We start from the raw sequence: 13,889 nt of genomic DNA, 5'->3' as shown, positions 1-13,889 counted from the left end.
TTCCAGTTTTTTCACTCTTTTTGTCCGTTTTTCAGTTGTTTTGTTCCGGTTTTTTATTTTTTGGTTCCTTTTTCTTTTATGTTTCCTTTTTTATTTTCTGTTTCTGTTTTTCTTCTCTTTATTTATTATATAAAAGTTCCCCGTGTATTACGAAAATCTTTGTCGTATTAAGAAAATGTTCATCATATATTATGTAATAGTTCACCTAGCATTATAAAAATGTTCATCGTGTATTACAAAAATGTTCACCGTATGTTATGAAATTGTTCAGCATATATTTAAAAGTGTTCATTGCGTATTTAAAATTTGTTCATCGTACATTAAAAAATTGTTCGACGCATACTACAAATGTTCATTTGTGTATTTGGAATTTGTTCAGTGTTTGTTTCCAAAAAAGGTTCACTGTATTTTAAATTTTGTTCAACGTATATTATAAAAAATGATTTCTTTGGAAAAAAGGATTTTGCCGCCGTCTTACATACTTTAAGACTGGCGCTGCGTTAACACCGTTGTAGGTTGTTAGCTCGGTTGGCTTGGCTCGCTAGAATCCTGAATGAGGTCAGGAGTAAAATCCTCGCGTGTGCTTCCTTTTTTTGACGTGTGCTTCCTTTTTTTATTTTTTTTGCTCGACCTGTGATAATTGGGCTGGCCCGTTTGCGTGCCGCTTCAGCGAAGCCGCGATGAACGGACGCTGACGGGCGGCGTATAGGAGCTCTCCTACGCGCCATACAGGATCCGCCATTAACTTGAGCCGCCCGTTCTCTGGCGCCCCCCAAACATACAAGGTCTCGGTTACTTTTGATTCTCATCAGATACCGTTGCGTTGAATAAACAAAGAAATAAAAAACGGAAAACCAATCGCAGGTGGGCTGCAGGAGGAGTCCAAATCGAGAAAAAAATGCAGCCCAGGACAAAGTTCTGCACCGATCTAATAGCAATTACTCATGTGGTAGAAAACTTGATGTGCAATATTAAATTCTCATCTAGATGTGATTTGGCATAACTGTTTTAGAAACTAGTAAATGTGTACGATGCAATGCACGTTAATATCAGGCAAAAGATTAATTGCACGTTGATATTACGTAGAAAATCAATTGCACTTTAATATTAGGTAGGATATCAATTACAAGTTAATTGCATGGATAGTCTATATTTGGTATTATGATATTAATTGGGAACTAAACATGTAGTGTTCGCCATTGGAGCAATAGAGGTCGTTGGGTTGACATTGTTTGAAGGCCAAGATTTGTTGGATCTGTCCATTTAGGTCTTTTTATAGAGAATATAGAGATAGATAGGATGCAGAGTGTGTAATCCCGAACTCAAATGCTCCATGATGAACAATAAAATCAAAAAATTGGATTTTTTTTTCTGTGCCAAACAAATGTTTTGTGTTCTTGATAAATTCATCATGAAATAACATTCTTGGAGGTCTTCAAAAAATTGATGCTCCAAAGATGCTACTTATGAAAGAATTTCGGTGTATTTATTTTATTTTTTTTGTCATAAATTGCACGAACGTCATTTCATGATGAGAATTTTGAAGCACTCAAAACATTTGTCAGAGTTTGCACCAAAAAATTTAGAAATTTTTATTTTTCATTATCTTCATATTTTACTGTTCATCCTGCGGAGTAGAAGGGGACTTTCGATATGGATAGAACTTTCATCAGCAGCATCCGGCTTAGAGCATCTACCATCACAACTTCTTACATTAGCACATGGTCATCCCTCAAATGTTCGCGTCCACGACTGTATCTCTCATACCAAAACCCTCAGTTTCATACAATCTACATGCAACGCTAAAAATAACATACATAGTTTATCTAGATCGACACATGTAACATAAGGGACTTCTCATACATATCGTTCACCCCGCGCGCCCTGGGGATGGGGAGTGCCGTCTGAGCTCGTGAGTCCCACGTAACTCCGATTAGCGTGATTCCGATGTTAAAAATCCTATAAATCTAGAAACCCCAGAAAGAAACCTAGAACTTTCACGTCGCTGCCGCAAGCCTCTGTTTCGAAATGATCTCATCTGGAGGCCTTCTCTGGCACCCTACTGAAGGGGGAAATCATCGTCGGAGCCCATCTTCATCATCCCGACGGTCTCCATGACGAGGAGGGAGTAGTTCACCCTCGGGCTGAGGGTATGTACCAGTAGCTATGTGTTTGATCTCTCTCTCTCTCGTGTTCTTGATCCGGCACAATCTTGTTGTACCATGAGCTTTGTTAATATAGTTGGATCATATGGTGTTCTTTCCTCTCTATCCTTGTTGTGCTGAATTGAGTCTTGCTCTTTGAGGTTTCCTTATGTTTGATTGAATATTGGCTTTGAGATCACTTGATCAAGTGGATACCCGTGGTGACAATAGGGTATCCTATTGAGTCACTTGATATATGTTTTGGTAATCATCTTGTGGATTCGTGGTGACATTGGGGTAATCTAGGCACATAGGTTGATACATGTTTTCATCCTACGTTCTCCGATAGAAACTTTGGAGTGATTTTTTGTCGCACGTTGAAGGATTGTTATATGATTCAGTTATGCTAGCACTATTGAGACTAGTGAAAGTATGAACCCTATGTCTTATTTCCAAGCATTGCAATACCGTTTATGCTCACTTTTATTACTTGCTACCTTGCTGTTTTTTATTATTTCAGATTATAAAAACATATATCTACTATCCATACTACACTTGTATCACCATGTCTTCGTCGAACTAGTGCACCTATATAATTTACCATTGTATTGAGTATGTTGGGGACACAAAAAATTCTTTGTATTTGATTGCATGGTTGTTTGAGAGAGATCATCTTCATCCTACACCTCCCACAGATTGATAATTTTAGGTCATCCATTTGAGGGAAATTTCTTGTTGTCCAACAAAACTCTGCGCTTGCATTGGAGGCCCAACCAAGTCTACAAGAATAAAATTTGCGCAGCAGACATCAGAGATCGCCGAAGTTGAGCTTGGGTGGCGCAAGGGAGTGGAGGGCAATGGAGTGACGTGGCCAGTGTTTGGTTCAGCGAGCGAAAGGGGACGAATATAGGTGGGGTCGGGTGGGCCAGCGTGGGCCGGGTCTGACATGGCGGACGCGCCCATATCCGCCCCGTATTTGGGATGGATATGAAGGGTGTCGGTCAGCCCAGGCATTTGAGGCACCTGCCTAGGTTAAAAATTTCGTGACCGGTCACTGACCGGGCCATCCGCCCGGGGGTTTGAAGCGGGTTTGGGGCGCCCGACTGTAGATGCTTTGAGTTGATCGAGTGATCTATTTTTTAACACATTACAATCGAAGTTGCTCACACACATGACCATACACTCACCCCTATGAACGCACGCACCCACATCCTACCCCTATGAGCACCTCCGAGAGACTGAGCCGGCATAGCCTCTTGAGATTTTACGAAGTCATCATAGGCGTCTCGCAGTCGACGGGAACGTCTCCTCCTACTCAACGAACATCGCCGGAAGCCTGAAATAAATCCAGGAACAATGCAAGCACCAATGTTAAGTCTAGGACTTGAATCCTGATGGGCTGACAATATGTTGGTTCGCGATCGAGCGACCTGTTAGTGTACGTGAGAAGGTTAAAGCACCGTGGAGCCTTATAGGTAGCCGAGTCTTACTGTTTTACAAATAATGTGGAAATAAATACCGTGTGTTGACATAATAAAATTGGGAAATCGTAATATTAAATTCTCTCACAGAAAGGCCTCTTTGAGGGCTAAGAAAAATAATATTTTTGTCGTTAGAAAGAGTGATAGGTGCCTCACGAAGAATTTGGAAGAAATGCATGGTATTGCAAAAGTTCGAACCGTAGGCAGCCACCAAGGAGATGCTTATATAGATTTCGCTGCTCTATATAGATTTCGCTCCCCCATGCCTTCTACTCCCTCCGTTCCTAAATACTTGTCTTTCTAGGCATTTTAAATGACTATCACATACGGATGTATGTAGACATATTTTAGAGTGTAGATTCACTCATTTTACTCCGTATGTAGTCACTTGTTGAAATGCCTAGAAAGACAAGTATTTAGGAACGGAGGGAGTACGTTACAGGTCAATTAATCTAGCAATTATGTATGCCCACTATCTACTGCAACGGGCGCCTTGATACAGTATTAACGGGCAGGCTCTTATGATTAGGGAAGTCGCTATGAAATAATTGAAATCCTTTTAAAATAGTTGTTGCCAATTGTGAAATTTGTTTTAATTATTTAAATCAAATTGTGAATAGTGAAATTCTATGTGGTGGGATATATACAATACATCAGAAATCCTAGGTGGGCCTCCGCATGCACGAGTCTTGGTGAAATAGGTAAAAACCCTATGTCATGTTCTGTGGAGATGGTGTCTCTTGCTTATGGATGTGTGTGCAAAAGTTCCGAACCCGTAAGCAGTCGCCAAGGAGATGCTTATATAGATTTCACTACCCCCTTGCCTCGATTAATCTAGCAATTATGTATGCCCACTATCTACTGCAACGGGCGCCTTGATACACTAGTAACGGGCATGCTCTTATGATTAGGGAAGTCGCTATGAAATGATTTAAATCCTTTTAAAATAGTTGTTGTCAGCTGTGAAATTTATTTTAACTATTTAAATCAAATTGTGAAATAGTGAAATTCTATGTGGTGGGATATATACAATACATCAGAAATCTTAGGTGGGCCTCCGCATGCACGATTCATGGTAAAAATCAGAGGGTGAATCTTTCCATTGTAGGTACCTTCTCCTTTAGAAATGACCTCCCGTCTGTCGAGGGGGGGGGGGGGGTCTAACAGTAAGAGAGGGGGAATGGGGCTTGATCACGCGAGACACAGGAGGGTGACACAAGAAGCTGTGCAGATTCAGGCCCCTTGCGATGGAGGTAAAAACCCTAGGTCATATTCTGTGGAGATGGTGTCTCTTGCTTATGGATGTGTGTGCGCAAAAGTTCCGAACCCGTAAGCAGTCGCCAAGGAGATGCTTATATAGATTTCGCTACCCCCTTGCCTTCTACGTTACAGGTCAATTAATCTAGCAATTATGCATGCCCACTGTCTACTGCAACGGGCGCCTTGATACTCTAGTAACGTCAGGCTCTTATGATTAGGGAAACGTCTTAATCAATGCTTCCGGGCGTCGAGCTTCTTTTGTCCGAGTGAAGAATCAGTTACGTTGGTCAACATTCCGTTACTTGGTGAATGTGGGCCTGGGCCCCCATGGGCTTTCCATGGGTCCCAGTAGGACACGACCTCATCACCCTCCCCTTTAACATGCAAAACTTGACCGCGCTAGAGCTAGGAAGGAGCGGGAAAAGTAGGACAAAATCCATATCTCCACCGTCGGCGCAGCCCGGAGACTCTGCACGCCCGTCCAAGTCCAAGGATAGGATGAACCATTGACCATGACGTAGTATGTCAGTTTTGGCACGGTCCAGCAGCGATCAAAGTCAGAAGTGTGGGATGACGCAAACCCCATCTCCTACATCAGTCACTGACAACTGTGAAGGGGACCATCACATCGGATGGACAACCTTTCTTCCTCGCTGCCATTGCCACTGAAGGAGGGGCGGATGTAGGGGACCATCGCATCGGATGGACAGCCTTTCTTCCTCGTTGCAAAAGAATTTTTACTGCACCAGATACCAAACAAATTAATGCAATTTTAAGACTATTTTTCAATATTATAACAATGTCTAGACCAAATTATACTATACATACCATAAAAAATTTCAAATTTCGAAATGCGGCATCCCAAGGCTGAGATTGTGCGTGCAACGAAGCCAGGCCCTATGGAAGGGGGGAGTAGGTAGGTGGGTCTCTCTCTCGGCACTCGTTTCCCGGTCGGAATCGGAAAGAAACGCTCGTGTTGGATCCGGAACGAGACGAGGAGATGATGGATGCGCGAGTTCGAGTCGGGCCCCCACCGACCTTATCACCCACGGCCACGGGTCTATAAAAGGGGCCATCGCGCGATGCCCAGACCCCAACCAACCGACCCAGAAGCCACACCCAAGGGAGCGCAAACCCGAAACCAAATTCAGTCCTAGCGAGAGAGAGCGGCAGCGGGAGCAATGGGCGACGCCCCGAACGCCATGCGCTACTGCCCGGACTGCCGCCGCGCCGTCGCGGTGGCCCTCGACCGCGCCTCCGGCGACACCGTCTGCGCCCTGTGCGCGCGCGTCCTCGGCCAGCGCTACGTCGACCAGTCCTCCGAGTGGCGCACCTTCCTCAACCAGGTCGGGGGCGTCGACGGCCGCAGCGTCGGCGGCGCGGGCGACCATTCCCCCGCCCAGGCCGGCGTCACCGTCGCCTACCCCGACGCAGACGACGCGCATTCCAAGGCGGCAGGCAACGCCCAGACGCACGCTGGGGAGGGCGCCTCCTTGGCACCACTGCCGAGGATGCGCGGCGCGGTCGGCGCCGGCACTTCGCGGGGCGGCGGCGCGCCGAGGATGCGCGGCGCGGTGGGGCCGGTGCCCGACAGGGCGCTCGCCGAGTCCTTCCACGGCATCGACGACATGGCGGCGCGGCTGGAGCTGGAGGCGGCCGTCAAGAACCGCGCCAGGGACGTGCTCAGGAAGCTGGAGAACACGAGGGCGTTCCCCAAGGGCGGCAAGTCCCGGAACCGGCAGGCGCTCTACGCGGCCTGCCTCCACATGGCGTGCCGCGCCGAGGGCACGCCGCGGACGTTCAAGGAGCTGGCGTCCGTGACGGGCGACAGCGCCACGGCGGGGGTCAAGGACATCGGGAGGCTCGTCAAGGTCATGAAGGGCCACCTCAGGGACGAGGACGGCGGGCAGGCGGGAGGGCAGATGATGATGATCGGCGCCGTCGCGCGGCCGGGCGACTACATGCGCCGCTTCGGCTCGCTGCTCGGGATGGAGGACAAGGAGGTGGGCGCCGCGCTGGAGGCGGCGACGAGGCTGGAGAAGAACCTGGACGTGAGGCACAACCCCGACTCCATCGCCGCCGCCGTCATGTACATGGCCATCGAGCGCGCCGGCATCGGGAGATCCGTCCGCGACGTGTCCACGGCCACCGGCGTCAGCGAGGGGACCATCAGGGAGATTTACTACAAGGACCTCTACCAGCACGCCAACATGCTGTTCGGCCAGTAAGAACGGTGAAAATATGGAAGGAAGTTTGATCAAGACTTAGCGATGTTGAATTCCTAATAATGTTGTGCGTAAATTTAGCAACAAAGTCGGCCTGGTTTTGTCCATATGAGATCAACTCTAGGCCTTAGCGTTATTGTTTCTCTTCAGTTGCATTTAGTGTATGTGTTGTTTTCCATAGCCTTCTATTTGGATTGCTTATTTGTATCCGCTGTGTGTGCATCCTTGTACTTTTATCTTTCGAATAAACAACAAATGTACAATCAGAAGTTGATGTCCTTGTGACTGTGGGGCCACCTAGGTACTCGGGATCCTTACTTTTGATTGCTGATATTTATCTTCCTCAAAAATTGCTGATATTTATTAGTATTGTGCAAAAGGATTACTTATCGGATCCTCCAATTAATGCATCGTGGCATAAAAGGGGTATACTAATGCACATTACTGTTTTTCCTAAAAAAACATACACTTTATTCAGGAAATTAAGGAGATCACATTAATTAACTCCACTTATTTGGAGATGAAATATATGAATTCTAAGAGTCTTATACATATTTTAAAAAGGTTCTAGCCAAATTGTGTGTGCCTTAAAAGTTTCAAAAAAATAAGCCCGAGTTAATTTTGTATGTGGAACAAACCGTTGTCGATGGATTCTCTGTTTTTGTTTTGAAGAAACGGAAGTTTGATTGAAAACAAATGCAATGGTTTAAAGTTGTATGTAGACTTACATCCACATGTCAAATTAGTAATTTATCAACATTGCAAACATATTGACGCATACAAGTTAAAAGCATGTGCCTAATGCTGAAAGTTTTTATTTTATTTTAACATAATACTCAATATTGCGAGAGTGCTTAGCAATATATTTCCATATTATTAATCGATGCCTTAACAAATAGAAATAAAATTGCCTATTTACTAATCTTGCCTCTTATATAAGATAAGAGATCGTATGACCCTTGGATCAAAGAATATAGATGTCTACAATAGTTTGGGGCCATGTTAAAATATCTATAACATCTTTGTTTCTCTTTATTAATTTAGTGATCTTGCACGCGCAATGCGCCTCTCACTATTATAAATCGAGTGTATGCGACCATGGATCCTCCAAGGTTTACTCCCGCCTACGAGCCGTTTTTTTGTCATCGTACGTCCCCATTGGCCGTTTTTTCTTTCCTCCCGCGTACGTTAAGCAAAAACCAGAAAAACAAACAAACGAGGGTGCACGTGCACACACACACACACCTCATCTTACCTCTTATAAGATAAGAGATCGTATGACCCTTGGATCAAAGAGTATATATGTCTAAAATAGTTTGGAACCATGTTAAAATATCTATAACATCTTGGTTTCTCTTATTAATTGTCAAGTTAGTGATCTTGCACACGCAATGCGCCTCTCGCTATTATAAATCGAGTGTAAGTGACCATGGATCTCACTATTAAATGGGAATTGGCCATTCGCTTCCTTGCCTTCAAAGTTTACTCCCACCTACGACCCTCTCCTACCTTTTTTTGTCGTCGTACATCCCCGTTGACCGCTTTTTCTTTCCTCTCACGTACATCCAGCAAAACCAGAAAAATAAACAAATGAGGGCACACAGACACAGACACACACACACACACACACACACACACACACGCGCGCGCGCGCGCGCACACACACACGCCTCATCCCAATCCTCAATCATGCCTCCCCACACGCTCCCACACCACCTTTCCCCACGATGTTGCAGCCCCCCCCCCCCCCCCCCCCCCGACGATGGCCTCCCCATCTCTCGGTCTCCATCTAAGGCTGAGTAGAGGGAACATTTCCTTGACACCAATATCCCAAGAACTTTAGTTGGTGTTCATAGCCAGATGTTGGTTGTCCTTTGTCTGATGATGCTCGGCCGAAGATGCTCAACATTTTGAAGTTGCTCGCCGACACAAAGTGGATTTGAATCAAAAGAAAAGCAGTAAGCTCTTGATGGAGCAAGTCCGAATTTTGCTTAATATGTGGATGTCGGTATAAAGCATGTGATCATTGGTACCACAGTGGGCATGGTCTAGCCGATATCTGAAAAATAAAAGAGTAGTTTTTCAAAAGCAAGCATCCGAAATAACAAGTTAGTATATTCGCCTTTTCCATGAACTAATTTGGGCTTGTACTTACAAGAAATTGGTTATTTTGTTCTGACAAGAGAAGACTTAATAACTCTTCGCTAAAAAGACAAGACATTGCGTTTGGCATGTTGTTATGGTGGTTTACTGTGACAGGATTGGGGCTCTGTAATTTTGTGATGTATACGATATATATTTCTCAGTGAACTCCTACAAATGAAATGAAAATGAGTTATGTCAGGTACCTTTAGAATGATTTTCTTGCAACTTGGTTGATTGTTTTCCATTCTTGTATAAGTTCCAAATGTAAGAAATTTTGCACAGCTGAAATGGTTTGTTTGTTTAGGAATTGGATGCATGATATTCTGGCTCTCTTTTATTTGCTTGGGAACTGAATTATCTCTTCCACTATATGTGTCTCTCTCGAATACTCCCTCCGTTCCTAAATGTAAGTCTTTTTAGAGATTTCACTACAAACTACATATGGATGTATATAGACATATTTTAGAGTGTAGATTCATTCATTTTGCTCCGTATGTAGTCCATAGTGAAATCTCTAAAAAGACTTATATTTAGAAACGGAGGGAGTAGATTAGATTACTCATGTACTCTGGGGTGTCACAAAATGTGCCAATGGCATTGTAGGTTGCTTTCGCTAAACACCGCCTTACCAAATCAACAACAAAAAATTCACACGGGCGGACGGGCCTCCTTTGATGGATGGATGCTACGTTGGCATCTTCATATGTTCACCGTACGTGGCTACGCTGCTGATCCATATACCACGTACAAGAAGCGCCTCAGCCAGCCATGCATTTTTTTAGGTTTTTTTTTTTGAGTAACTCAGCCAGCCATGCATGGAGCGCAGTCCGGCAGCGCTCGGCCTCCAAGAGCCGAGAGCAACTCAGGCCCATAATACAGGCCTCATCGGAAAGGCCGTCTCGCTCGAGGCCCATGCAACAAAGAGGCTGCCTGGCTCGGGGTCGGGGGGCACGCAGCGCAGCGTCCGCGTTCCGCAGCCGCGCGCGAGAGGCGACTCGTTTAGTACCACCTCGCCTAGCGAAGAGGGGACGGGAGGGCGAGAGGCTACAAATAGAGGGGAGGGCACGGCTAACAATTCATACCTTTCTCGGCCTTTTGGCTAAGATCAAGTGTAGTATCTGTTCTTATCAGTTTAATATCTGATATGTGGGCCATGTGCCCACAACGATATTAAATTTATTTTTTGTGGGGGAGGGCTCACCACAGTGGCTTGCCACTGGGGCCCTCAGGTGTCGCCCAGTGCGTTGCACTATTGCCTGGGCAGGCGCACCCCAACCAAATCTTAAAATTAAACTTTAATCCTTTGGAGATATGCAAATTAGTCCTCAGCATCTGCTGTTTACAATCCATGAGAGCTTCAAGGTGGGCCCTTCTGCATTGGAAATAGAAATCGAAAGTGGAGTTGGTTTGATCCTCTAACGTACGCAAAGGGAAGCCAGATGAACATATGTTTGGCAGGCAAGCTTGTTCTTCTGTTTATAATCACAAAAGTCCTTCCTGTCAATCCCAGCCACCCGGAGACAGATGAGAGGAAGAGAGTTTTTCACAGGCAACACAGAATGAACATATCAAAACATATCCAGGCTGTTGTGGGGGAAGTACTAGCAATTAGTAAGAGAAAATATATCTACTTGAAATGCATTAATTTGTTGGTACATATATTTGCAAATGTTAGTAAGGATAATGCGCATTCTTCTTGTCAGGCAAGCCTGCTCTATAACATAACTACATGTTCTCGTGTTATACGATCAACGAAAAGGGGCAAAAATGTTAGTGCCTGTCAGTACATCGTCCTGGATCCATTGTCATGGTGCACAAGGAATGGCCACCATGGCATTGGTCATGAACCATATGAATGATGCCGGTTTCGCCATCGATATGAGAATATGTACACGATTCACCAAATCCTCACCACCAGTTTGGGACTTTTCATCTCCTACTCCTGTGAATTACAAGATTAACTGCAAGGAAACACATCCACCAATTACTTCTCCACAATACCCATATATACCCCCACCAAAAAATTGCTGCAAACAGGACCGACATGACAAGCTAGAAATTAGTAGCCCATGATAAAAGTGTTCTCCACAGTCCACACCATTGTCAGTTTGTTCCCCACCATATAAAATTCTTACATCCCGATTCACTTCCTGGAAACCTAGTGTGCTACCACTACTAACAAGTCATTGAGATAAGCAGGCCAACAGTCGATCCGAGCCACCCAGAGAATTTCTCACAGGAAACACAGGATGAACGTATCAAAAACAGCCACTTGAAACGAGTGGTCAGCTATCTCAAAAACAATCAACAACCAAAAAAAATACCTTGGCTGTTAAAGGGCTCAAGAAGTATCAATTAGTAAGAGAAATTATATCTACTTGAATACATTGCAACATCCAGTTGTTGGTACACATGTTTGTAAGTGTGTTTCTAATGCGCATGCTTCTGCCAAGCCAGCTGTATAACATAACTACATGATCTCACTATATCATGACCTCGAGGGGGGTAATGGTGACGGTGTTGTAAGTTCAACGAAAAGGGGCAAAAATGTTAGTGTCTGTCAGTACATCTTCCTGGATCCAGTGTCATGGTGCACAAGGTATGACCGCCATGGCTTCGTCATGAACCATATGAATGATGCCGGTTTCGCCATCGATATGAGAATATGTACACAATTCACCAAATCCTCACCACCAGTCTGGAACTTTTAGTCTCCTACTCCTGTGGATCGCAAGGTTAACTGCGGGGATTTTGTGCCTCACCTGCGCCATATCATGTTCACGGCATCATCCTTCATGGGGGGATACTGGAATTCATAGTGGCTAGAGATGTTTTTCAGCTTTGACCACATCTCAACCCACTTCTCTTTGGGCATCTGTCTGAGCTGGTTGAGCAAGTAATCAGGTTCTAGAGCTTCTTCAATTGAGAAGAAGAGTGAGAACTCGTTGTAATCAATCTCGTCCTAAAAAGGGAGCTCGATCCGTCTGCTGATAATCACAGGAATGCAATGACTAACAATGGCATCAAACAACCGGCATGATGAAGGAGCATCCCCGGCGGGATGGAGACAAAACTTTCATGATCGCATAGCATCTATAGACTGCAAGGAGTAAACAATTTATAAAATATCAATACTCATATCAAGAAGCCTCAACAGAAAAGAGAATCACTAACATATTAAAAAAGGGCAGCCCGGTGCATGTAGCTCCCGCTTGCGCAGGGTCCGGGGAAGGGTCCGACCACTTTGGGTCTATAGTACACAGTCTTTCCCTACATTTTTGTAAGAGGCTATTTTCAGGACTTGAACCCGTGACCTCATGGTCACAAGGCAACAGCTTTACCACTGCGCGAAGGCTCCCCTTCTAGAATCACTAACATATTGAAAAAAAATATGTGTGGCTCAGACAAATTGTGTGTGCGAAATCCGATAAATAAATAAATCTATGTTAATTGTGTACGTGGAACAAACTATTCTCGACGGAATCTTAGTTTTTGTTTCGAAGAAACTAAAATTTGATTGAAAAGAAATGCAATAATTTAAATGTCTACGTTGAATTACATTCACGTGTCAAATTTAGTAATTCATTAACTTTGCAAACATGTTGATGTATGTGTCGGCATTCTGGGAACCAGGGTACCTAGACTTGCCTGCCTGCGGCCCACGGCGTGGCTCCTTCAACGGCCTGGTATGGCCCACCTCCAAGACTATCAAGACAAGACCCTCGCGAGGGGCCCAACCTCGCAAGGTGGACGACGCCAAGACCTCCCGAGGGAGTGGCCTCCCCAGATTGCCTCCCGAGGAGCGTAGATTTCTATGCAGGCACCCAACCTCCTGAGGTTGCGATGATGCAAGCCATGACGACCAAGGCTGGCGGACGCCAGCGGGCGCAGAGGAGGCAGTTTCCTCTTTGGTGCTAAGGAGGCAAGCGCAGGCATGGGTTCCCGAGGAATCTGGCAAAGGCTTCCATTCCAATGCAATGGGACCAAGACCATGGGCACGGTAGGACGGATGTCATCGCCGAACCCACCACCGCGTCACGACCAGAAGCTTTGCAGGAGAAGACTACCTTTCGTTAGGATAAAATGTACCACTTGTCCCCTTTCAAATTGGCCACTGTGGAATCCCTTCCCGCCTACGTTCAGGGGAAGAGGACCAAGGCCACTATAAGTATAGGTTAGCCACCACCATAGCGGGGGATCGGATCCTTTCCACCCACACCAGAGCAGCCCTCGTGAGGTTGTTCATCCCTTGTACTAGTTCATCCTCAGCCCCTCGTGAGGCCCATCCACCACAAAGCAGGAGTAGGGTATTACACTACAAGGTGTCCCGAATCCTGGATAAACTGTCGTGTCCATCTTATTCCTTGATCACGTGAATCGAGCTAGGCCGTGGGGCAACGAGCTGGTTGGCTGGAGAGGTTGAGTTCTTCGCACACGCCCCAGAGTTTGAACCTTTCTTTGGTCTGCGGAGTCCTGAATCCGACATTTGGCTCGCCAGGTAGGGGGCGTGTCGAGGTCCCTGCCCCTCCATCAACCACGTTCTGCCCCAACTCCGTCGCACCCATGGCAGAGGCTCCCCGAGCTTGCGTTGAACGTTGGGCCACTCGCGCCACCCGGGTGGCGCCCCCCAAGCT

At 45.7% G+C, this 13,889-nt stretch overlaps 1 protein-coding gene and 1 non-coding gene across 2 annotated transcripts; both read left to right on the top strand.

Moving 5' to 3' along the window:
- Positions 1-5,996: 5,996 nt before the first annotated feature.
- On the top strand, positions 5,997-7,379 carry LOC109773094 (transcription initiation factor IIB-like). Its single transcript, XM_020331791.3, has one exon. The coding sequence runs from the start codon at positions 6,067-6,069 to the stop codon at positions 7,111-7,113; it is 1,047 nt and encodes a 348-aa protein (XP_020187380.1). The 5' UTR covers positions 5,997-6,066; the 3' UTR covers positions 7,114-7,379.
- A 2,954-nt stretch (positions 7,380-10,333) lies between these two features.
- Positions 10,334-10,530, top strand: LOC120962267 (U2 spliceosomal RNA). The gene has a single exon (XR_005753107.1). It is a non-coding gene; the product is annotated as a U2 spliceosomal RNA (small nuclear RNA).
- The last annotated feature ends 3,359 nt before the right edge of the window (positions 10,531-13,889 follow it).

The sequence above is a fragment of the Aegilops tauschii genome, chromosome 3, assembly GCF_002575655.3.
Source record: "Aegilops tauschii subsp. strangulata cultivar AL8/78 chromosome 3, Aet v6.0, whole genome shotgun sequence".
Lineage (NCBI taxonomy): Eukaryota > Viridiplantae > Streptophyta > Magnoliopsida > Poales > Poaceae > Aegilops > Aegilops tauschii.
This window is presented reverse-complemented; position numbering and strand designations above follow the sequence as displayed.